The 24,286-nt window shown below is 52.7% G+C and overlaps 1 protein-coding gene across 2 annotated transcripts in view; it reads right to left on the bottom strand.

Moving 5' to 3' along the window:
* The window catches only part of OTUD7B (OTU deubiquitinase 7B), a 39,241-nt gene extending 15,348 nt beyond the window's left edge, over positions 1-23,893 (bottom strand). The window contains exon 1 of one of the 2 annotated variants that reach the window (XM_069728654.1): positions 23,613-23,893. In XM_069728654.1, coding sequence (XP_069584755.1) covers positions 23,613-23,625 — 13 coding nt within the window. In that variant the 5' untranslated portion in view covers positions 23,626-23,893. Of the gene's footprint in view, positions 1-6,218; positions 6,441-23,612 lie in introns of those variants that run through there. The other variant, XM_069728645.1, reaches the window with a different exon arrangement.
* Positions 23,894-24,286: the final 393 nt, after the last annotated feature.

Here is a 24,286-nt window from a genome sequence, read left to right as displayed (position 1 = left end):
CTGGGATAAGGATTTAGTCACACACTGCAGTTTTTGAAGAAGAAAAAATGCAATAGCCATCATATGTATATAAAAAAGCACAACAGACGAAACCTGCAAAAAATAAGTGCAACAGCTAAAATCAGCAAAGAATAGAAAACTTGAAATCTGCAAAAAAAAAAAAAAAAAAGTACAGTAATTTGGCTAAAAAGATGTTATTTATTAAAAACTTATTTAAACTATAAAAAATACGTTTCTAAAATTTAAAGGAAAAAATGTAATTTTCTGAAATCTGCAAAAGTTTCAGAGTTTTGCTATAATTTTGAAAAACTAAGGCAAAAATTATAATGTGTGACTAAACCCTAAAACAGGGAGGAGAGAAGAAAGCAGGAAATAGGTCTCATCTCTTTCGCTGATAAGAAGCAACATTACAGCAGCCATTTTTATCAGTTATGGCAATCTTCTTTAGTCACAGAGTCCCCCCAGGCTCCACAGAAACTCACGGGCCTGCCCAGCTTACACAGATCAGTGATCGGGAATGTTCTGAAGATGGAGGACTCCGCATAGGACCAGTCAACAGGGAGAGAGAACCGAGACCTTCACAACACAACCCAAGAGCAGAGGAGACCCTGGGAAAGCGGGTACACACAGGAGCCTTATTCCACAATTATTAGTCTGCAGTGCACAAGAGATGAGTGGCCGGTGAGACGAGGTTAATCCCTGTGTCTTCCGCATCCTTACAATGACCCCTGGTAGCTATACCAGCTTTCCTTTCTGGTCTCAGTGCATCTGGGTGTTTATAACATGCCAGTGGGCAGCGAGTCTCGTCACCAACCTCAATCCATAGCACAGACTGAAAGACTAGACTATGGGAAACTATGGTGCCCTTGCCCAAGGTTACACTGGTTATCTGTACTGATGGTCACAATAGAGGGGTAGAGAAATGGCATCAAGGGTACCAAAGAAAAACGTCCTGAGAAATGTGCTAATGAGAGCCAAATCCTCTGCTTATTTCTTCACGTCCCTAAAACACAAATACAAAAACACCCCACCCCTTTATCTGTCTACCCTTATAAGATGTACAGAATGCGCACAGCCACTCCCCTATTATCCATATAAGGCAAATAGAACGTCCACAGCCCCTCCCCTATTATCCCTCTTCCCATGACATACAGAATGTGCACGGCCCCTATTATCCCTATACGCATGAAAGACATACAAAATGTGCACAGCCCCTCCCCTATCATCCCTCTACCCATATATAACCTATAGAATGTGCACAGCGCCCCTCCCCTATTATCCCTCTACCCATATATAACCTATAGAATGTGCACAGCCCCTCCCCTATTATCCCTCTACCCATATATAACCTATAGAATGTGCACAGCCCCTCCCCTATTATCCCTCTACCCATATATAACCTATAGAATGTGCACAGCCCCTCCCCTATTACCCCTCTACCCATATATAACCTATAGAATGTGCACAGCCCCTCCCCTATTACCCCTCTACCCATATATAACCTATAGAATGTGCACAGCCCCTCCCCTATTACCCCTTTACCCATATATAACCTATAGAATGTGCACAGCCCCTCCCCTATTACCCCTCTACCCATATATAACCTATAGAATGCGCAGCCCCTCCCCTATTACCCCTCTACCCATATATAACCTATAGAATGTGCACAGCCCCTCTCCTATTACCCCTCTCCTATTACCCCTCTACCCATATATAACCTATAGAATGTGCACAGCCCCTCCCCTATTACCCCTCTACCCATATATAACGTATAGAATGTGCACAGCCCCTCCCCTATTATCCCTCTACCCATATATAACGTATAGAATGTACACAGCCCCTCCCCTATTACCCTTCTACCCATATATAACGTATAGAATGTGCACAGCCCCTCCCCATTATCCATATAAGGCATACAGAATGTGCACAGCCCCTCCCTATTATCCATATAAGGCATACAGAATGTGCACAGCCCCTCCCCATTATCTATATAAGGCATACAGAATGTGCACAGCCCCTCCCCATTATCCATATAAGGCATACAGAATGTGCACAGCCCCTCCCCATTATCCATATATAAGGCATACAGAATGTGCACAGCCCCTCCCCTATTAACCCTCTATGCATATAAGGAATACAGAATGTGCATTGCCCCTCCCCCATCATCTCTATGGCACAGATCCCCATTGATAGCCTGAGCACAACATATGGCACCGTGTAACTATTCGATCACTCGGGCCCTTTCATCAGCTGATCATTGGTGGTCTAACTTCTGATCTCATAGCGATGTCCTATCCTGAGGATCCTAGTGAACAAACCTTCACTGAGAATAGTGATAACCTGTTCACATTTTAGGACTGAACCCTAAATATGACAACATAACTCAGGGGAGTTGTGAATGATACTATTTATGAAGAATAACTTGGCTGACACATCCGAGGGCTGCAGATTCATCTTTCGGTGAGACCTTGAAATCTCAATGAGCAGGAATACATCACAATCCAGTTTTATGCAAAGTCAACGAAAATGAAAAACTACGGTAATTCATAAAACCTAGTGCTTTATTTCACGATCTCTGGTGGATCCTGACAGTCCACTGCTGACAAGGGCCCTGAAAAATCCAAGTATCTCATAGTCATCGCAGCAAACACTCAACATTTGTAGCCATATGAAGGCCGAACAACAGAAATGGAAAATGCTGAGAAGTGACAGAGCGGCACATGCCCAGGATTCCTGCAGATCCCAGTGCCAAAGTGCAGGACGCTTATCACACTGGTTCCAAGGAGCAAATACACAAAGATGAAAGTCAGCAGAAGCCAGAAAAACGGATTACTACAATGTTTATATAAAGCACAGGTAAAAAGGGAGAAGTGACAATAAGAACAAACCAGAGAGCATGTTACATTACTTATCCTGTATTATACTCCAGAGCTGCATTCACTATTCTGCTGGTGCAGTCACTGTGTACATACATTACATCACTGATCCTGTACTGATCCTGAGTTACATCCTGTATTATATCCCAGAGCAGCACTCACTATTCTGCTGGTGCAGTTACTGTGTACATACATTACATTACTGATCCTGCGTTACATCCTGTAAAATACTCCAGAGCTGCACTCACTATTCTGCTGGTGCAGTCACTGTGTATATACATTACATTACTGATCCTGTACTGATCCTGCGTTACATCCTGTAAAATACTCCAGAGCTGCACTCACTTTTCTGCTGGTGCAGTCACTGTGTATATACATTACATTACTGATCCTGTACTGATCCTGAGTTACATCCTGTATTATACCCCAGAGCTGCACTCACTATTCTGCTGGTGCAGTCACTGTGTACATACATTACATTACTGATCCTGTACTGATCCTGAGTTACATCCTGTATTATACCCCAGAGCTGCACTCACTATTCTGCTGGTGCAGTCACTGTGTAGATACATTACATTACTGATCCTGTACTGATCCTGAGTTACATCCTGTATTATACCCCAGAGCTGCACTCACTATTCTACTGGTGCAGTCACTGTGTACATACATTACATTACTGATCCTGCACTGATCCCGAGTTACATCCTGTATTATACGCCAGAGCTGCATTCACTATTCTGCTGGTGCAGTCACTGTGTAGATACATTACATTACTGATCCTGTACTGATCCTGAGTTACATCCTGTATTATACCCCAGAGCTGCACTCACTATTCTGCTGGTGCAGTCACTGTGTACATACATTACTGATCCTGTACTGATCCTGAGTTACATCCTGTATTATATCCCAGAGCGGCACTCACTATTCTGCTGGTGCAGTTACTGTGTACATACATTACATTACTGATCCTGAGTTACATCCTGTATTATATCCCAGAGCGGCACTCACTATTCTGCTGGTGCAGTTACTGTGTACATACATTACATTACTGATCCTGCGTTACATCCTGTAAAATACTCCAGAGCTGCACTCACTTTTCTGCTGGTGCAGTCACTGTGTATATACATTACATTACTGATCCTGTACTGATCCTGAGTTACATCCTGTATTATACCCCAGAGCTGCACTCACTATTCTGCTGGTGCAGTCACTGTGTAGAAACATTACATTACTGATCCTGTACTGATCCTGAGTTACATCCTGTATTATACCCCAGAGCTGCACTCACTATTCTGCTGGTGCAGTCACTGTGTACATACATTACATTACTGATCCTGCACTGATCCCAAGTTACATCCTGTATTATACGCCAGAGCTGCATTCACTATTCTGCTGGTGCAGTCACTGTGTAGATACATTACATTACTGATCCTGTACTGATCCTGAGTTACATCCTGTATTATACCCCAGAGCTGCACTCACTATTCTGCTGGTGCAGTCACTGTGTAGATACATTACATTACTGATCCTGTACTGATCCTGAGTTACATCCTGTATTATACCCCAGAGCTGCACTCACTATTCTGCTGGTGCAGTCACTGTGTACATACATTACATTACTGATCCTGCACTGATCCCGAGTTACATCCTGTATTATACCCCAGAGCTGCACTCACTATTCTGCTGGTGCAGTCACTGTGTAGATACATTACATTACTGATCCTGTACTGATCCTGAGTTACATCCTGTATTATACCCCAGAGCTGCACTCACTATTCTGCTGGTGCAGTCACTGTGTACATACATTACATTACTGATCCTGCACTGATCCCGAGTTACATCCTGTATTATACGCCAGAGCTGCAATCACTATTCTGCTGGTGCAGTCACTGTGTATATACATTACATTACTGATCCTGAGTTACATCCTGTATTATACCCCAGAGCTGCACTCACTATTCTGCTGGTGCAGTCACTGTGTAGATACATTACATTACTGATCCTGTACTGATCCTGAGTTACATCCTGTATTATACCCCAGAGCTGCACTCACTATTCTGCTGGTGCAGTCACTGTGTACATACATTACATTACTGATCCTGCACTGATCCCGAGTTACATCCTGTATTATACGCCAGAGCTGCATTCACTATTCTGCTGGTGCAGTCACTGTGTAGATACATTACATTACTGATTCTGTACTGATCCTGAATTACCTCCTGTATTATACGCCAGAGCTGCACTCACTATTCTGCTGGTGCAGTCACTGTGTAGATACATTACATTACTGATCCTGTACTGATCCTGAGTTACATCCTGTATTACACTCCAGAGCTGCACTCACTATTCTGCTGGTGCAGTCACTGTGTACATACATTACATTAATGATCCTGTACTGATCCCGAGTTACATCCTGTATTATACCCCAGAGCTGCACTCACTATTCTGCTGGTGCAGTCACTGTGTACATACATTACATTAATGATCCTATACTGATCCTGAATTACCTCCTGTATTATACGCCAGAGCTGCACTCACTATTCTGCTGGTGCAGTCACTGTGTATATATATTACATTACTGATCCTGAGTTACATCCTGTATTATACTCCAGAGCTACACTCACTATTCTGCTGGTGCAGTCACTGTGTATATATATTACATTACTGATCCTGTACTGATCCTGAGTTACATCCTGTATTACACTCCAGAGCTGCACTCACTATTCTGCTGGTGCAGTCATTGTGTACATACATTACTGATCCTGAATTACATCCTGTATTATACTCCAGAGCTGCACTCACTATTCAGCTTGTGTTTCTCATAAGGGTAAGTCACAGACTGATATGTCTGGTTTCAGGATAGGCTGCCAGTGTAAAGGGCAATGTTTCTGGCCTGATGAATATTTTTATGGTCCTCCTACACGGGGTCTTTCTCAAGGGGGCCTCACCCAACTCTTCTGGAATCATAATTAAGCAAACTCCCCAATTTTCAATTTATTTACAAATTTGATTTAATTTATTACAAATTTCCAGGAGGATCAACAGAGGAACAGTGCAACACAAGATGTAAAAAAACCTCCTCCGGAATTGTGTGTTGGGTCGGCCGTGCCCCAGCTTTCTTTGCCTCTTGACCCATCTGTCGGGGTATGCAACAGAGGCCTCCGCGGTGTTGTACGTGGACACGGCGCCTCCCCCGACATATCTGGCTGAACACTTGCATTTGCCATAAAATCATTCTGGAGAATTTTCTTTTCTGCAGTTCCTCTGTTATTCCTCCTGGAAATTAAACTGATAACTGCATGTTAAAATGGCCTTTCCTTACACTGACCAATCAGATCTTACCTTCCAGCAGATCCCTCGCCAGCCCAGGCTCCGCCCCAGTGGAGCGCACGAAATCTGACAGGACTAGATCCATGTCGGCAGGTCATGTGATGGCGGGCCGGTCATGGATCATCATCCAGCTCTTCACTCTACGGCTGGGAGAATGCACAGAAGCTGGAGTTACACGGCCGGCGGTGGCCGAGGCGCTGTGTCACCGCCACACAAAGCAGGAGCGCGGCAGCCGACACAAATAACCCCCATCGTCTGGATCAAGACACTCTCTGGTTTCCCTTTGTTCACATTTTTTTTCTTCATCGTGTGCCCCCGCCTCCCCGTTCAGAAGGGGCACATTGTTCTGACTCCTACAGGTATTTGTCGGCCACAAAACAACAGGCCACTTAAAGGGGCACGGAGTCCTGGCCCAAGTAAAGAAACCAGACGGGAAGTAAAAGCAAATGACCCCCGATCATCACTTGTTCTCACATATCTCCAGTACTGAATATCTGAGGCAGCACAGCGCCACTTTGATCCCACAGGTCATGTCGGGTATTGCAGCATTCAAGTCCTGCAGTGCCAGAAACAGCGCCTGTGCAAGAGTGGCGGCGGATTCCCCAAATGTAGAATAGATAGAGGCTATAAAGCCCGCAGGAGGGGGAATGGGGAGGCTCTGGATGGCAGAACCGCCTCGTGCATTCTACAAGCCGTGTTTACCATGGGCCCACAGGGCAGACAAACAAAGCCCTGTTCTGGGGCATATCTTAAGCACATGACGGCTATTGTGCCGGGCACAGACCACGCAGCTGGAAACAACACCGATGAGACCCAGTGATAAGAGCTAGCGGGAAACCGCCAAGACTTAAAGGGGAACTGAGCACGGGCTTCAGATTCCAGACAAGTTTGTCCCGGCCCCATCCAGCAGTTCTGCAAACTTCAGAATCTACAATAAAGCTGTATGAATGATGACAAGTTTAAGGAAAAATGGCAAGAGGTTGTCACGGTCCTAACCCCCTACTGTCATCACTGGTAGATATATACTCGCACCTTAGGCCATGTTCACACAGTGCGTTTTTTACCGCGGAACCGCGGCGGTTTTGCCGCTGCGGTTCCGCAGCTGTTTTCCATGCAGGGTACAGTACACTGTACCCTATGGAAAACAGGACACACTGTGCACATGGTCCGGAAATTGTAAAAAAAAAGACGCGCTGAATAGCTCCCGGAAAAAAGAAGGAGCATGTCAATTCTTTTTCCGGAGCCGCAGCGGTTCTGCACCCATAGACCTCCATTGTGAGGTCCAAACCGCAGTAAAACCCGCAGATCAAAAATATATCTGCGGGTTTTACTGCGGTTTGATGTGCAGAACCGCTGCAGCAGGAAGTGCGGGGAGCGGGCGGAAGTGCGTGGGCGGAGTGTGGCTGCCCCCCCCGTGTTCCGATCCCGCCCCCCCGTGCTCCGATGCCCCCCCCAGTGCTCCGATGCCCCCCCCCCCAGTGCTCTGATGCCCCCCCCGTGCCCTAATCTCCCCCCCTTATACTCACCCGGCGTCCCGGTGTCCGTCCGGCCGTCTTCTCCCTGGGCGCCGCCATCTTGCAAAATGGCGGGCGCATGCGCAGTGCGCCCGCCGAATCTGCCGGCCGGCAGATTCGTTCCAAAGTGCATTTTGATCACTGAGATATAACCTATCTCAGTGATCAAAATAAAAAAATAGTAAATGACACCCCCCCCCCGCTTTGTCACCCCCATAGGTAGGGACAATAAAAAAAATAAAGAATTTTTTTTTTTTTTTTTTCACTAAGGTTAGAATAGGGGTAGGGGTAGGGTTAGGGGTAGGGTTAGGGTTAGGGGTAGGGTTAGGGTTAGGGGTAGGGTTAGGGTTAGGGGTAGGGTTAGGGTTAGGGGTAGGGTTAGGGGTAGGGTTAGGGGTAGGGTTAGGGGTAGGGTTAGGGTTAGGGGTAGGGTTAGGGGTAGGGGTAGGGTTAGGGTATTTTCAGCCATTTTAACCCTAAAAAAATTCCTAGAAAACACACAGACTCTGGCTAGAAAACTGCATCAAAAAAACGCATCAAAAAACGCATCAAAAAACGCATCAAAAACGGACCAAAAAAGGACCAAAAAAAGGACCTGCGTTTTCTGCCAAGAGCTGCAGTTTTTTAAAAAACAGTCAGGAAAAAAAAAGGATGGAAATCCTGAACGTGTGAACATACCCTAATGCTGGCATGTGGCTACTCACTGATCACTGAGGCTCCAGTCTCCCCCGCTCCTGAAGAAGGGCACCAAGATACTCTCCTGTAATAATCAATGGGACCCTCAATGTCAGCCCCTCCGCTATCAGCGACAGGCAACTCGTCCAGTGACTGCCCTGGAGATCAGACCTGAGCAATATTTGGTAACATTAGGCCTGACTGCAGGTCTCATAGTAATATGGTCGTGTGCGCCATCCGAACAGTCATTTAGGTCGTGTTGCCTGCACCTGATCCATTGTAGCAAACCCGTCACTGAGTTTTCAGGATCTACAAGCAAACCAGAATGTTTGCACAATAAGCGTGAAATTTAAACCCCTTTTCTGGTGACTTGGCTTTATATACAAAACAGAGTGTCCCTTTCAGAGGTGCACAGCGGCTCAGTATCTGCAGGGCCCCACCGCAGACATGTAGACAGTGAGGAACACAGGGGAACTGGAGGACGAGAGCGACAGCTCTTTCCCGAGGCTCAGACCAGAAGTCAAGAGCGTCACAAGACAGAGGAAGTGATCGGGGCAATCAGGCTGGGAATGGAGACAAGAAGTGTTGTCAGGGGGAAAAACAAATGCCTGCATAGAACTGAAGAGACTGGGGGGCTCACAGGCCGAGCACCAGAAGGACTCATGTGAGGTGATCAGCGACACATGATGCCCCCAGGATTATATCCCGCAGATGTCTGCGCTGAGAGGGGTCAGTGCTGGCGGCAGATGGCTGTGTCCACCATTGTCCAGAATTAGCCCCCTCTCCTCCCCCGCAGGCCGCCCCCCATCTCTGGCACATGAATAGGTAAGACTCATCCCTATTCACGTCCCTGAATGAGAAGGGCCCGCGCAGCAGCTTTGGCCATGTGTGTGTGGAGGGGGGGGAATCAGCTTAGCCTGTGAGTGACCACAATTGGCCCTGCCTGCAGCAGATGGCGCACGGCTATGTAACCACCGGAAACATAATACGTAGCATGCCCACGCTGCACACCTTGTTCCCTGTCACGCAGACCACCATTGTGTGCAGCGAACCTGACCCTGAAACGACAGCACTCGCATTGCGCACCTGACCCTGAAACGACAGCACTCGCATCGCGCACCTGACCCTGAAACGACAGCACTCGCATCGCGCACCTGACCCTGAAACGACAGCACTCGCATTGCGCACCTGACCCTGAAACGACAGCACTCGCATCGCGCACCTGACCCTGAAACGACAGCACTCGCATCGCGCACCTGACCCTGAAACGACAGCACTCGCATCGCGCACCTGACCCTGAAACGACAGCACTCGCATTGCGCACCTGACCCTGAAACGACAGCACTCGCATCGCGCACCTGACCCTGAAACGACAGCACTCGCATTGCGCACCTGACCCTGAAACAACAGCACTCGCATCGCGCACCTGACCCTCAAACGACAGCACTCGCATCGCGCACCTGACCCTGAAACGACAGCACTCGCATCGCGCACCTGACCCTGAAACGACAGCACTCGCATCGCGCACCTGACCCTGAAACGACAGCACTCGCATCGCGCACCTGACCCTGAAACGACAGCACTTGCATCGCGCACCTGACCCTGAAACTCCACACAACTGACACTGACCACCCGAGCAGCACAGCTGATCCTCAAACTATAGCACACCACGCATCTCACCCTGAAGTAACTGTGCCGCGCACATGTCCCTGACACCGCAGGTCTCACAACGCACCTGTTCCTGCAGCTTTTGTACTGTGCACCTGGTCCTGACATTGCAGCTCTCGCTCCGCACACCTGATCCTAACACCACAGCTCTCGCACCGCAGACCTGATCCCGACACCACAGTTCTCGAGCCAAGCACCTTATCCTGAATTTACAGCACACCACGCATCTAACCCCGAACCTGCAGCACCCATGCCACTCACCTGACCCCAAAATACAGCACAGTGTACCTGAACCTAAACATGCAGCAAACTGTATACCTGATCCTGAACCACCCACGCCACTCACCTGATCCAGACACCGCAGCTCTCGCACAGAGCACCTGGTCCTAACAACGCAGCTCTAGTATAGCGCATCTAGTCCTGCAGCTTTCGTACTGTGCACCTGGTTCTGACACTGCAGCTCTCATTCCGTGCACCTGATCCTGACACTATAGGTCTCGCACCCGATTCTGCAGTTCTCATTCCATGCACCTGGTCCTGACAGAGCAGCTCACGCACCCGATTCTGCAGCTCTCATTCCGTGCACCTGGTCCTGACACCGCAGCTCACGCAACTGATTCTGCAGCTCTCATTCCATGCACCTGGTCCTGACACTATAGGTCTCGCAACTGATTCTGCAGCTCTCATTCCGTGCACCTGGTCCTGACACAGCAGCTCACGCACCTGATTCTGCAGCTCTAATTCCGTGCACCTGGTCCTGACACCGCAGCCCTCGCACCTGATTCTGCAGCTCTCATTCCGTGCACCTGGTCCTGACACCACAATCCTCGCACCCGATTCTGCAGCTCTCATTCCGTGCACCTGGTCCTGACACCGCAGCCCTCGCACCCGATTCTGCAGCTCTCATTCCGTGCACCTGGTCCTGACACAGCAGCCCTCGCACCCGATTCTGCAGCTCTCATTCCGTGCACCTGGTCCTGACACTGCAGCTCACGCACCTGATTCTGCAGCTTTCTTTCCGTGCACCTGGTCCTGACACTGCAGCTCACGCACCTGATTCTGCAGCTCATTCCGTGCACCTGGTCCTGACACCGCAGCTCTCGCACATGATTCTGCAGCTCATTCCGTGCACCTGGTCCTGACACCGCAGCTCTCGCACATGATTCTGCAGCTCATTCCGTGCACCTGGTCCTGACACCGCAGTTCTTGCACATGATTCTGCAGCTCATTCCGTGCACCTGGTCCTGACAGCAGCTCACGCACCTGATTCTGCAGCTCTCATTCCGTGCACCTGGTCCTGACAGAGCAGCTCACGCACCCGATTCTGCAGCTCTCATTCCGTGCACCTGGTCCTGACAGAGCAGCTCACGCACCTGATTCTGCAGCGCTCATTGCGTGCACCTGGTCCTGACACCGCAGCCCTCGAACTTGATTCTGCAGCTCTCATTCCGTGCACCTGGTCCTGACACTGCAGCTCAGGCACCTGATTCTGCAGCTCTCATTCTGTGCACCTGGTCCTGACACGGCAGCTCACGCACCTGATTCTGCAGCTCTCATTCCGTGCACCTGGTCCTGACACCGCAGCCCTCGCACCTAATTCTGCAGGTCTCATTCCGTGCACCTGGTCCTGACACTGCAGCTCACGCACCTGATTCTGCAGCTCTCATTCCGAGCATCTGGTCCTGCCACCGCAGTTCTTGCACCTGATTCTGCAGCTCTCATTCCGTGCACCTGGTCCTGTCACCGCAGCCCTCGCACCTTATTCTGCAGCTCTCATTCCCTGCACCTGGTCCTGACACTGCAGCTCACGCACCTGATTCTGCAGCTCTCATTCCATGCACCTGGTCCTGACACTATAGGTCTCGCAACTGATTCTGCAGATCTCATTCAGTGCATCTGGTCCTGACACCACAGCTCAGGCACCTGATTCTGCAGCTCTCATTCTGTGCACCTGGTCCTGACACCGCAGCCCTCGAACCTGATTCTGCAGCTCTCATTCCGAGTGCCTGGTCCTGACACCGCAGCTCTCGCACCTGATTCTGCAGCTCTCATTCCGTGCACCTGGTCCTGACACCGCAGCCCTCGAACCTGATTCTGCAGCTCTCATTCTGTGCACCTGGTCCGGACACCGCAGCTCTCGATTCTGCAGCTCTCATTCCGTGCACCTGGTCCTGACACTGCAGCTCATGCACCTGATTCTGCAGCTCTCATTCCATGCACCTGGTCCTGACACTGCAGCTCACGCACCTGATTCTGCAGCTCTCATTCCGAGCATCTGGTCCTGCCACCGCAGTTCTTGCACCCGATTCTGCAGCTCTCATTCCATGCACCTGGTCCTGACACCGCAGCCCTCGCACCTGATTCTGCAGCTCTCATTCTGTGCACCTGGTCCTGACCCAGCAGCTCAGGCACCTGATTCTGCAGCTCTCATTCCATGCACCTGGTCCTGACACAGCAGCTCAGGCACCTGATTCTGCAGCTCTCATTCCATGCACCTGGTCCTGACACCGCAGCTCAGGCACCTGATTCTGCAGCTCATTCCGTACACCTGGTCCTGACACCGCAGCTCTCGCACCTGATTCTGCAGCTCTCATTCCGTGCACCTGGTCCTGACACTGCAGCTCAGGCACCTGATTCTGCAGCTCTCATTCCATGCACCTGGTCCTGACACCGCAGCTCAGGCACCTGATTCTGCAGCTCTCATTCCATGCTCTCGAACCTGATTCTGCATCTCTCATTCCATGCACCTGGTCCTGACACCGCAGCTCAGGCACCTGATTCTGCAGCTCATTCCGTACACCTGGTCCTGACACCGCAGCTCTCGCACCTGATTCTGCAGCTCTCATTCCGTGCACCTGGTCCTGACACTGCAGCTCAGGCACCTGATTCTGCAGCTCTCATTCCATGCATCTGGTCCTGACACTGCAGCTCAGGCACCTGATTCTGCAGCTCTCATTCTGTGCACCTGGTCCTGACACGGCAGCTCACGCACCTGATTCTGCAGCTCTCATTCCGTGCACCTGGTCCTGACACCGCAGCCCTCGCACCTAATTCTGCAGGTCTCATTCCGTGCACCTGGTCCTGACACTGCAGCTCACGCACCTGATTCTGCAGCTTATTCCGTGCACCTGGTCCTGACACCGCAGCTCTCGCACCTGATTCTGCAGCTCTCATTCCATGCACCTGGTCCTGACACTGCAGCTCAGGCACCTGATTCTGCAGCTCTCATTCCGTGCACCTGGTCCTGACACCGCAGCCCTCGCACCTGATTCTGCAGCTTATTCCGTGCATCTGGTCCTGACAATGCAGCCCTCGCACCTGATTCTGCAGCTCTCATTCCGTGCACCTGGTCCTGACACCGCAGCTCTCGCACCTGATTCTGCAGCTCTCATTCCATGCACCTGGTCCTGACACTGCAGCTCAGGCACCTGATTCTGCAGCTCTCATTCCGTGCATCTGGTCCTGACACTGCAGCTCAGGCACCTGATTCTGCAGCTCTCATTCCGTGCATCTGGTCCTGACACTGCAGCTCAGGCACCTGATTCTGCAGCTCTCATTCCGTGCACCTGGTCCTGACACCGCAGCTCTCGCACCTGATTCTGCAGCTCTCATTCCATGCACCTGGTCCTGACACTGCAGCTCAGGCACCTGATTCTGCAGCTCTCATTCCATGCATCTGGTCCTGACACTGCAGCTCAGGCACCTGATTCTGCAGCTCTCATTCCATGCACCTGGTCCTGACACTGCAGCTCAGGCACCTGATTCTGCAGCTCTCATTCCGTGCATCTGGTCCTGACACTGCAGCTCAGGCACCTGATTCTGCAGCTCTCATTCCGTGCATCTGGTCCTGACACTGCAGCTCAGGCACCTGATTCTGCAGCTCTCATTCCATGCACCTGGTCCTGACACTGCAGCTCAGGCACCTGATTCTGCAGCTCTCATTCTGTGCACCTGGTCCTGACACCGCAGCCCTCGCACCTGATTCTGCAGCTCATTCCGTGCACCTGGTCCTGACACCGCAGCCCTCGCACCTAATTCTGCAGGTCTCATTCCGTGCACCTGGTCCTGACACTGCAGCTCACGCACCTGATTCTGCAGCTCTCATTCCATGCACCTGGTCCTGACACCGCAGCTCAGGCACCTGATTCTGCAGCTCTCATTCCATGCTCTCGAACCTGATTCTGCATCTCTCATTCCATGCACCTGGTCCTGACACCGTAGCTCTCGCACCTGATTCTGCAGCTCTCATTCTGTGCACCTGGTCCTGACACCGCAGCCCTCGCACCTGATTCTGCAGCTCTCATTCCGTGCACCTGGTCCTGACACTGCAGCTCAAGCACCTGATTCTGCAGCTTTCTTTCCGTGCACCTGGTCCTGACACTGCAGCTCACACACCTGATTCTGCAGCTCTCATTCCGTGCACCTGGTCCTGACACCGCAGCCCTCGCACCTGATTCTGCAGCTTATTCCGTGCACCTGGTCCTGACACCGCAGCTCTCGCACCTGATTCTGCAGCTTTCTTTCCGTGCACCTGGTCCTGACACTGCAGCTCACGCACCTGATTCTGCAGCTCTCATTCCATGCACCTGGTCCTGACACTGCAGCTCACGCACCTGATTCTGCAGCTCTCATTCCGTGCACCTGGTCCTGACACTGCAGCTCACGCACCTGATTCTGCAGCTTTCTTTCCGTGCACCTGGTCCTGACACTGCAGCTCACACACCTGATTCTGCAGCTCTCATTCCGTGCACCTGGTCCTGACACCGCAGCCCTCGCACCTGATTCTGCAGCTTATTCCGTGCACCTGGTCCTGACACCGCAGCTCTCGCACCTGATTCTGCAGCTTTCTTTCCGTGCACCTGGTCCTGACACGGCAGCTCACGCACCTGATTCTGCAGCTCTCATTCCGTGCACCTGGTCCTGACACTGCAGCTCACGCACCTGATTCTGCAGCTCTCATTCCATGCACCTGGTCCTGACACTGCAGCTCAGGCACCTGATTCTGCAGCTCTCATTCCGTGCACCTGGTCCTGACACCGCAGCCCTCGCACCTGATTCTGCAGCTTATTCCGTGCATCTGGTCCTGACAATGCAGCCCTCGCACCTGATTCTGCAGCTCTCATTCCGTGCACCTGGTCCTGACACCGCAGCTCTCGCACCTGATTCTGCAGCTCTCATTCCATGCACCTGGTCCTGACACTGCAGCTCAGGCACCTGATTCTGCAGCTCTCATTCCGTGCATCTGGTCCTGACACTGCAGCTCAGGCACCTGATTCTGCAGCTCTCATTCTGTGCATCTGGTCCTGACACTGCAGCTCAGGCACCTGATTCTGCAGCTCTCATTCCGTGCACCTGGTCCTGACACCGCAGCTCTCGCACCTGATTCTGCAGCTCTCATTCCATGCACCTGGTCCTGACACTGCAGCTCAGGCACCTGATTCTGCAGCTCTCATTCCATGCATCTGGTCCTGACACTGCAGCTCAGGCACCTGATTCTGCAGCTCTCATTCCATGCACCTGGTCCTGACACTGCAGCTCAGGCACCTGATTCTGCAGCTCTCATTCCGTGCATCTGGTCCTGACACTGCAGCTCAGGCACCTGATTCTGCAGCTCTCATTCCGTGCATCTGGTCCTGACACTGCAGCTCAGGCACCTGATTCTGCAGCTCTCATTCCATGCACCTGGTCCTGACACTGCAGCTCAGGCACCTGATTCTGCAGCTCTCATTCTGTGCACCTGGTCCTGACACCGCAGCCCTCGCACCTGATTCTGCAGCTCATTCCGTGCACCTGGTCCTGACACCGCAGCTCTCGCACCTGATTCTGCAGCTCTCATTCCGTGCACCTGGTCCTGACACCGCAACTCTCGCACCTGATTCTGCAGCTCTCATTCCGTGCACCTGGTCCTGACACCGCAGCTTATGCACCTGATTCTGCAGCTCTCATTCAGTGTGCACCTGGTCCTGACACCGCAGCCCTCGCACCTGATCCTGAATTTGGCGTAAACTGCGCTTTATACCTGATACTGTCCGGCAGATTTCCTGAAGTCATCTCTTGGCTACAGGGGAAAAGATGGGGATGTGTGAGCTCGAACTCCCGCTGTTAAAGATAATGAGAGGGCCTATGAATGCACATTCATACCAGTGACCAGCCCCCTTTCACAGTACACAGTGGGGGATCCCATCAATACAGTCCCCCAGCACCAGTGACATTACTCCATGCATCAAGAACAGTTCTGCAGCTTCTTATAGACTTTGGGTTTTGCTTCCTGGTGATTATAAGATCTCGGCTTGTTGTCAGTGAATGAGAACAGTCCCACTTACATCCAGATCCAAAGACTCCACAGGATTAGACAGGGAGTACCGTAAACTGCCATGCTGATCGCTTCCACCCCACATGTTGGACTGATGTAACATGGAAAGTCACTGTAATAAGAGGTCAGGGTGTAGTAAGCCTCGTACACATGGCGGCACGTTGTGTCAGGGCAGGACAACCGGGTGTGTGCCCAGAGAGCAACACAAGGGTGGCCGCCACTGACATGGACCTCCATGCCATTTATGGGTCATCACCATTGAGGACCTTTAACTTGAAGTTTCCAGTTTTACACTGTAAAACACTTTCCAGTGTTACAACTAACAAACTCTCAGCTATTAGGAGCACTGGGTCAGGCTGTAAGTGCGTGTTCCCATTCCCTTACAGCAAGCTGAGGTCTAGAAAAACCATTCCAAAACTAACAAATGTGTGGCGCCTCATACGACGATTGGGGGCCCCACATCCTATTAGGCAGGGGGTGCTCCACACCAATGAGGAGACACTAGGACCCTACCCGGTGTCACTGGCGGATCAGGATGAACGCTGCACTGTATGGCGGGATCTCATGGCCCGGCAATGATGGCGGGGACACGAATAGCGGATTATAAATAGTTTTCTGGATGTGTTGATTGAATTATCTGCCAACGCTAAGCGACACCTCTGTATCTGTGTCACGGAGCGGGACCCCACAGAACATTAACCCCGTAACTACCAGAGGGTTTTACTGCTGAACCACCAGCGATTTTGCTCATGTGGCGGTATAACTTTTTTCCCCATACTTCATTTTACTGTGGGGGCAACGTGATAGCCAGGTCCTATAGAAAACCCTGCTGATGATAGGCAATATGGCTACCACTCCCATGGGATGGGCTCCTTATGCTCTCAGCAGACAAAACTTCAGTGTAAAGCATGGGGGACCGATGCTGGCTTGCCGATCTCTTTGCATTTCTATTTAACAAGGCAGCTAAGGCTATGCTTTACACTGCAGCTTTGCTTCCGATTAGCAATGTCGAGTCTGAAGAGCAGACCAGAAATCATTTCTCTGCAATTTCTCGTGGGTGACAACATTGTGTTATAAGCGGCGCCTCCTTCCACGAATCAAAAAACAACAAGAAATGAATGACCGAGATAAGACACAACCTGAGCAAAGTCCGAGTCCAGGAAAAGGTGCGGCTGCGGGAGGAAACTGCAGAGGTAGGAAGCAGGGTGTCATGGCCGGGGTCACCTGCTCTGCCTGTGGACGAGATCCTGGCATTGTACCCCCCCCCCCCATGCCACGCCCGGCAGTCACATCACATCTAGGACCTCTGCGCACCTCCACGGCTTACAGTGCAACTCCCCATCTATTGGGAAGTGTAATGACAGCAGGGAAAGGCCTAAAGGGTTGCAATCCTCGGCTCACAACAGGCAATCGCTCAAAATGCAATTCCTACAACATGCACTTTGCTCAGCCCCAACGCCCACAGCTATTTCAGATTCTCAGGAATTGCCTTTTGAGCAGTTTTCTTCCTTGGTATGGGATTTATGAGGACAGCAATCACTATTCTCCTGGCATATCATCTGGCGCTGCCCTCCTCTGCCCGTCATTGTGCCAAGATCTAAATCTATGCATGCGCCGCCACTGACATCGTTTTCCCTAACACTGCCAGGAGATCAATCTGCGCATGTGCCATTACCGGAGCAATTTATTGAAGCCCAGCAAGAGATCAATCTGCACAAGTGCCGCCTGCGGCTAGGACAGCGAGGAATCCAAATAAGACAGACAGCTGAGGGACCATGGCAGAAACAAAGACCCTACCACAGGACCGCCCCACCCACAGGACCTACCACAGGACCAACCACAGGACCGCCCCACCCACAGGACCAACAACAGGACCGCCCCACCCACAGGACGAACCACAGGACCGCCCCACCCACAGGACCAACCACAGGACCGCTCCACCGGCCCTACCACAGGACCGCCCCACCCACAGGACCTACCACAGGATCGCCACACCAGCCCTACCACCCCACCGGCCCTACTTCAGGACCACCCCACCCCACCGGCCCTACCACAGGACCGCCCCACCCACAGCACCACCACAACAGCCCTACCACAGGACCGCCCCACCCACAGGACCACCACACCAGCCCTACCACAGGACCGCCACACCCCACTGGCCCTACCACAGGACCACCCCTACCACAGGACCGCCTCACCGCACCAGGCACTACCACAGGACCGCCCCGATGCACAGAGATCAACACTTCTAATGATGACTTGCACACCACCTCCTCACATCGCCCCCTATCTGTCGGAGTTCTGTAAGGTCCATTCCTAGGGCCCCTGCTCTTCTCCATTTACACCTTCGGCCTGGGACAGCTCATAGAATCTCATGGCTTTCAGTATCACCTCTATGTTGATGAAACACAGATCTACATCTCTGGACCAGATATCACCTCCCTACTAACCAGAATCCCTCAATGTCTGTCCACTATTTCATCCTTCTTCTCCGCTAGATTTCTAAAACTTAAGATGGACAAAACAGAATTCATCATCTTTCCTCCATCTCACGTGACCCCTCCAATGAACCTATCCATTACAGTAAATGGCTGCCCACTCTCTCCAGTCTCACAAGCTCGCTGTCTCAGGGTAATCCTTGACTCTAATCTCTTATTCAAACCACATATCCAAGCCCTTTCCACTTCCTGCCGACTTCAAGCAGAAAATATTTCCCGGATCCGTACATTCTTCAACCAAGAATCAGCAAAACCCTAGTCCATGCCCTCATCATCTCCCACCTCGACTACTGCAACCTCCTGCTCTGTGGCCTCCCCTCTAACACTCTTGCACCCCTCCAATCTATTCTAAACTCTGCTGCCCGACTAATCCACCTGTCCCCCCACTATTCCCCGGCCTCTCCCCTCTGTCACTCCCTTCACTGGCTCCCCATTGCCCAGAGACTCCAGTACAAAACCCTCACACTGACATACAAAGCCATCCACAACCTGTCTCCTCCATACATCTGTGACCTCGTCTCCCGGTACTTACCTACACGCAACCTCCGATCCTCACAAGATTTCCTTCTCTACTCCCCTCTTAACTCCTCTTCCCACAATCGTATATAAGATTTCTCTTGCGCATCCCCCCTACTCTGGAACTCTCTACCACAACATATCAGACTCTCGCCTACCATCGAAACCTTCAAAAAGAACCTGAAGACCCACCTCTTCCGACAAGCCTACAACCTGCAGTAACCACTGATCGACCAAACCGCTGCACGACCAGCTCTACCCTCACCTACTGTATCCTCATCCATCCTCACCCATAGATTGTGAGCCTTCGCGGGCAGGGTCCTCTCTCCTCCTGTACCAGTTATGACTTGTATTGTTTAAGATTATTGTACTTGTTTTTATTATGTATACCCCTCCTCACATGTAAAGCGCCATGGAACAAATGGCACTATAATAAAAAAACACCAAACTGCTGACAGTACGTAGTAAGTCAGTATACCAGCGCCTTTAGTATAATATGTATAACCCTGATGACAGGTTCCCTTTAAATCCTCTGCTTGCTGACAGTGAATTGCGCCACCTCTGTTTACATTCCTGCCCTGCACAATCACAGCTGCAGGGTTCATGGTCGGTCAGTGCACACGGGCGTGGTGAGATTTCAGCTACTGGATTATTGCTGCCAGTCACTGACAGCAAGCGGAGAGATGGAAGAAAGGGGAGAAATATAACAAATAAAAAACAAACAAAAAAAAAAAGCAGTGAAAGTTGCATCTTTGTTTGATATAAAATTAACAAAAAAAAACACAAAACTATACATTCTGTTCTGGGCCTCTGTCTGCTCCTCATCACTCAGATATGCCCAACGCCCGCAGGAATAGTGACAGGTCATGTGTCAGGAATGCCAACTGCATCTCTGCCCTCTCAGCAACCAGAGATCAAAGGGCAGAAAGACAGCACTCACTAGCTGTGACCAAGGGGACACATACAGCGGCAGAGGAGCTGCATATACAAAACGGCAGATCACCGAGACAATGATAAAACGCTTCTCTGGAGCTGGGCGTGCTGGGAGTTGTAGTTACTGCCTATTAAACAGTGCCAACTCCACACACAGATGGGCAGCCCAGGGACATATAAAGTGTTGCACCCTCCTAAAGGTATGACCCAGGTGCCAACAGTGCGGACCACAAAACACCCAGCCAACATGGAAACTACTGTCAAGAGGTGCGGAAAGGTGGGTGCCAACATAGAGACTCCCATGGGATAGGGCAGACCCCCACACATTGGGTAGGTGGGACCCCCAGACATTACATGGGTCAGACCCCCACACACAGCAGGGAGGTGGGACCCCACAAGTTACATGGGTCAGACCCCCACACACAGCAGGGAGGTGGGACCTCCACACGTTACATGGGTCAGACCCCCACACACAGCAGGGAGGTGGGACCCCACAAGTTACATGGGTCAGACCCCCACACACAGCAGGGAGGTGGGACCCCCACACGTTACATGGGTCAGACCCCCACACACAGCAGGGAGGTGGGACCCCACAAGTTACATGGGTCAGACCCCCACACACAGCAGGGAGGTGGGACCCCCACACGTTACATGGGTCAGACCCCCACACACAGCAGGGAGGTGGGACCCCACAAGTTACATGGGTCAGACCCCCACACACAGCAGGGAGGTGGGACCCCCACACGTTACATGGGTCAGACCCCCACACACAGCAGGGAGGTGGGACCTCCACACGTTACATGGGTCAGACCCCCACACACAGCAGGGAGGTGGGACCTCCACACGTTACATGGGTCAGACCCCCACACACAGCAGGGAGGTGGGACCCCACAAGTTACATGGGTCAGACCCCCACACACAGCAGGGAGGTGGGACCCCCACACGTTACATGGGTCAGACCCCCACACACAGCAGGGAGGTGGGACCCCCACACGTTACATGGGTCAGACCCCCACACACAGCAGGGAGGTGGGACCCCACACGTTACATGGGTCAGACCCCCACACACAGCAGGGAGGTGGGACCCCCACACGTTACATGGGTCAGACCCCCACACACAGCAGGGAGGTGGGACCCCCACACGTTACATGGGTAAGGCCCACACACACAGCAGGGAGGTGGGACCCCCACACGTTACATAGGTCAGACCCCCACACACAGCAGGGAGGTGGGACCCCACACGTTACATGGGTCAGACCCCCACACACAGCAGGGAGGTGGGACCCCACACGTTACATGGGTCAGACCCCCACACACAGCAGGGAGGTGGGACCCCACACGTTACATGGGTCAGACCCCCACACACAGCAGGGAGGTGGGACCCCACACGTTACATGGGTCAGACCCCCACACACAGCAGGGAGGTGGGACCCCACACGTTACATGGGTCAGACCCCCACACACAGCAGGGAGGTGGGACCCCACACGTTACATGGGTCAGACCCCCACACACAGCAGGGAGGTGGGACCCCACACGTTACATGGGTCAGACCCCCACACACAGCAGGGAGGTGGGACCCCACACGTTACATGGGTCAGACCCCCACACACAGCAGGGAGGTGGGACCCCACACGTTACATGGGTCAGACCCCCACACACAGCAGGGAGGTGGGACCCCCACACGTTACATGGGTAAGGCCCACACACACAGCAGGGAGGTGGGACCCCCACACGTTACATAGGTCAGACCCCCACACACAGCAGGGAGGTGGGACCCCACACGTTACATGGGTCAGACCCCCACACACAGCAGGGAGGTGGGACCCCACACGTTACATGGGTCAGACCCCCACACACAGCAGGGAGGTGGGACCCCACACGTTACATGGGTCAGACCCCCACACACAGCAGGGAGGTGGGACCCCACACGTTACATGGGTCAGACCCCCACACACAGCAGGGAGGTGGGACCCCACACGTTACATGGGTCAGACCCCCACACACAGCAGGGAGGTGGGACCCCCACACGTTACATGGGTAAGGCCCACACACACAGCAGGGAGGTGGGACCCCCACACGTTACATAGGTCAGACCTCCACACACAGCAGGGAGGTGGGACCCCACACGTTACATGGGTCAGACCCCCACACACAGCAGGGAGGTGGGACCCCACACGTTACATGGGTCAGACCCCCACACACAGCAGGGAGGTGGGACCCCACACGTTACATGGGTCAGACCCCCACACACAGCAGGGAGGTGGGACCCCACACGTTACATGGGTCAGACCCCCACACACAGCAGGGAGGTGGGACCCCACACGTTACATGGGTCAGACCCCCACACACAGCAGGGAGGTGGGACCCCCACACGTTACATGGGTAAGGCCCACACACACAGCAGGGAGGTGGGACCCCCACACGTTACATAGGTCAGACCCCCACACACAGCAGGGAGGTGGGACCCCACACGTTACATGGGTCAGACCCCCACACACAGCAGGGAGGTGGGACCCCACACGTTACATGGGTCAGACCCCCACACACAGCAGGGAGGTGGGACCCCACACGTTACATGGGTCAGACCCCCACACACAGCAGGGAGGTGGGACCCCACACGTTACATGGGTCAGACCCCCACACACAGCAGGGAGGTGGGACCCCACACGTTACATGGGTCAGACCCCCACACACAGCAGGGAGGTGGGACCCCACACGTTACATGGGTCAGACCCCCACACACAGCAGGGAGGTGGGACCCCCACACGTTACATGGGTAAGGCCCACACACACAGCAGGGAGGTGGGACCCCCACACGTTACATAGGTCAGACCCCCACACACAGCAGGGAGGTGGGACCCCACACGTTACATGGGTCAGACCCCCACACACAGCAGGGAGGTGGGACCCCACACGTTACATGGGTCAGACCCCCACACACAGCAGGGAGGTGGGACCCCACACGTTACATGGGTCAGACCCCCACACACAGCAGGGAGGTGGGACCCCACACGTTACATGGGTCAGACCCCCACACACAGCAGGGAGGTGGGACCTCCACACGTTACATGGGTCAGACCCCCACACACAGCAGGGAGGTGGGACCCCACACGTTACATGGGTCAGACCCCCACACACAGCAGGGAGGTGGGACCCCACACGTTACATAGGTCAGACCCCCACATCTGGTATGTCAGGCCCTCGCCTAATACCTGGGTGCCCACCTAGCCCCTCTCTCTCGGGCATCACCCACCAGGGGGCATCCTCAGCCCCGCACTGCTCACTCACCCCTGGACGTCATGTTGCGCGGGTGTCTGTCACTGTGCTGGGCGCCGCCGCACGCTCACTGCAGGCCGGAGCCGGGCGCTGTAGTAGGGCAGTGTTCCCACACACGCATGTCCGGGAGCGGCCTCCTGCGGCCGGGGCGTCGTGCTCATCTCCCGGAGCCGCCCCGCGGCTCCTCCCCCGGGGTCTCCGTGTGACTTCAGCACCGGGCTCGGACCCTCCTGACTCCGGAGCTGCCCTGCTCCAGCCAAGCCAACTACTCAGCGGCCGCCGCACGGCATGCCGGGAACTGTAGTCTGTGTGCGCTGTCACGTGACCGGAGCCACGCCCCTGACACTGGCTGCTCTCCCTCCAGCCCAGAAGGGACACTGCTGCGAGCACTACAAGTCCCAGCATGGAGGTTTTTTTTTTTAACATTAATTTGTCTTGTTGAAAACTCAGAGGCAAAAAAAAACTAAGAAAAACGCATCAACAGACACTCCCCAAATAGTTTTTTCAGCCAGAAAAATACACATAAAAAGTCAGTAGACACCAACCCCCCCATAACTGACATCAGCCCGGCAGTGCTCCATGTAAGAACTCACTCCTAGCAGAGGTGTGCCAGGAGGAGCTGTAGAGGGACGGTCACCGTTCAGGCTCCCGGGGTCACCGCCCGGGCTCACACGCTTCTGGGGTCA

The sequence above is a fragment of the Ranitomeya imitator genome, chromosome 1, assembly GCF_032444005.1.
Source record: "Ranitomeya imitator isolate aRanImi1 chromosome 1, aRanImi1.pri, whole genome shotgun sequence".
Taxonomy (NCBI): Eukaryota; Metazoa; Chordata; class Amphibia; order Anura; family Dendrobatidae; genus Ranitomeya; species Ranitomeya imitator.
The sequence above is the reverse complement of the archived record's forward strand: the minus strand, read 5'-3'. Positions and strand labels throughout refer to the sequence as shown.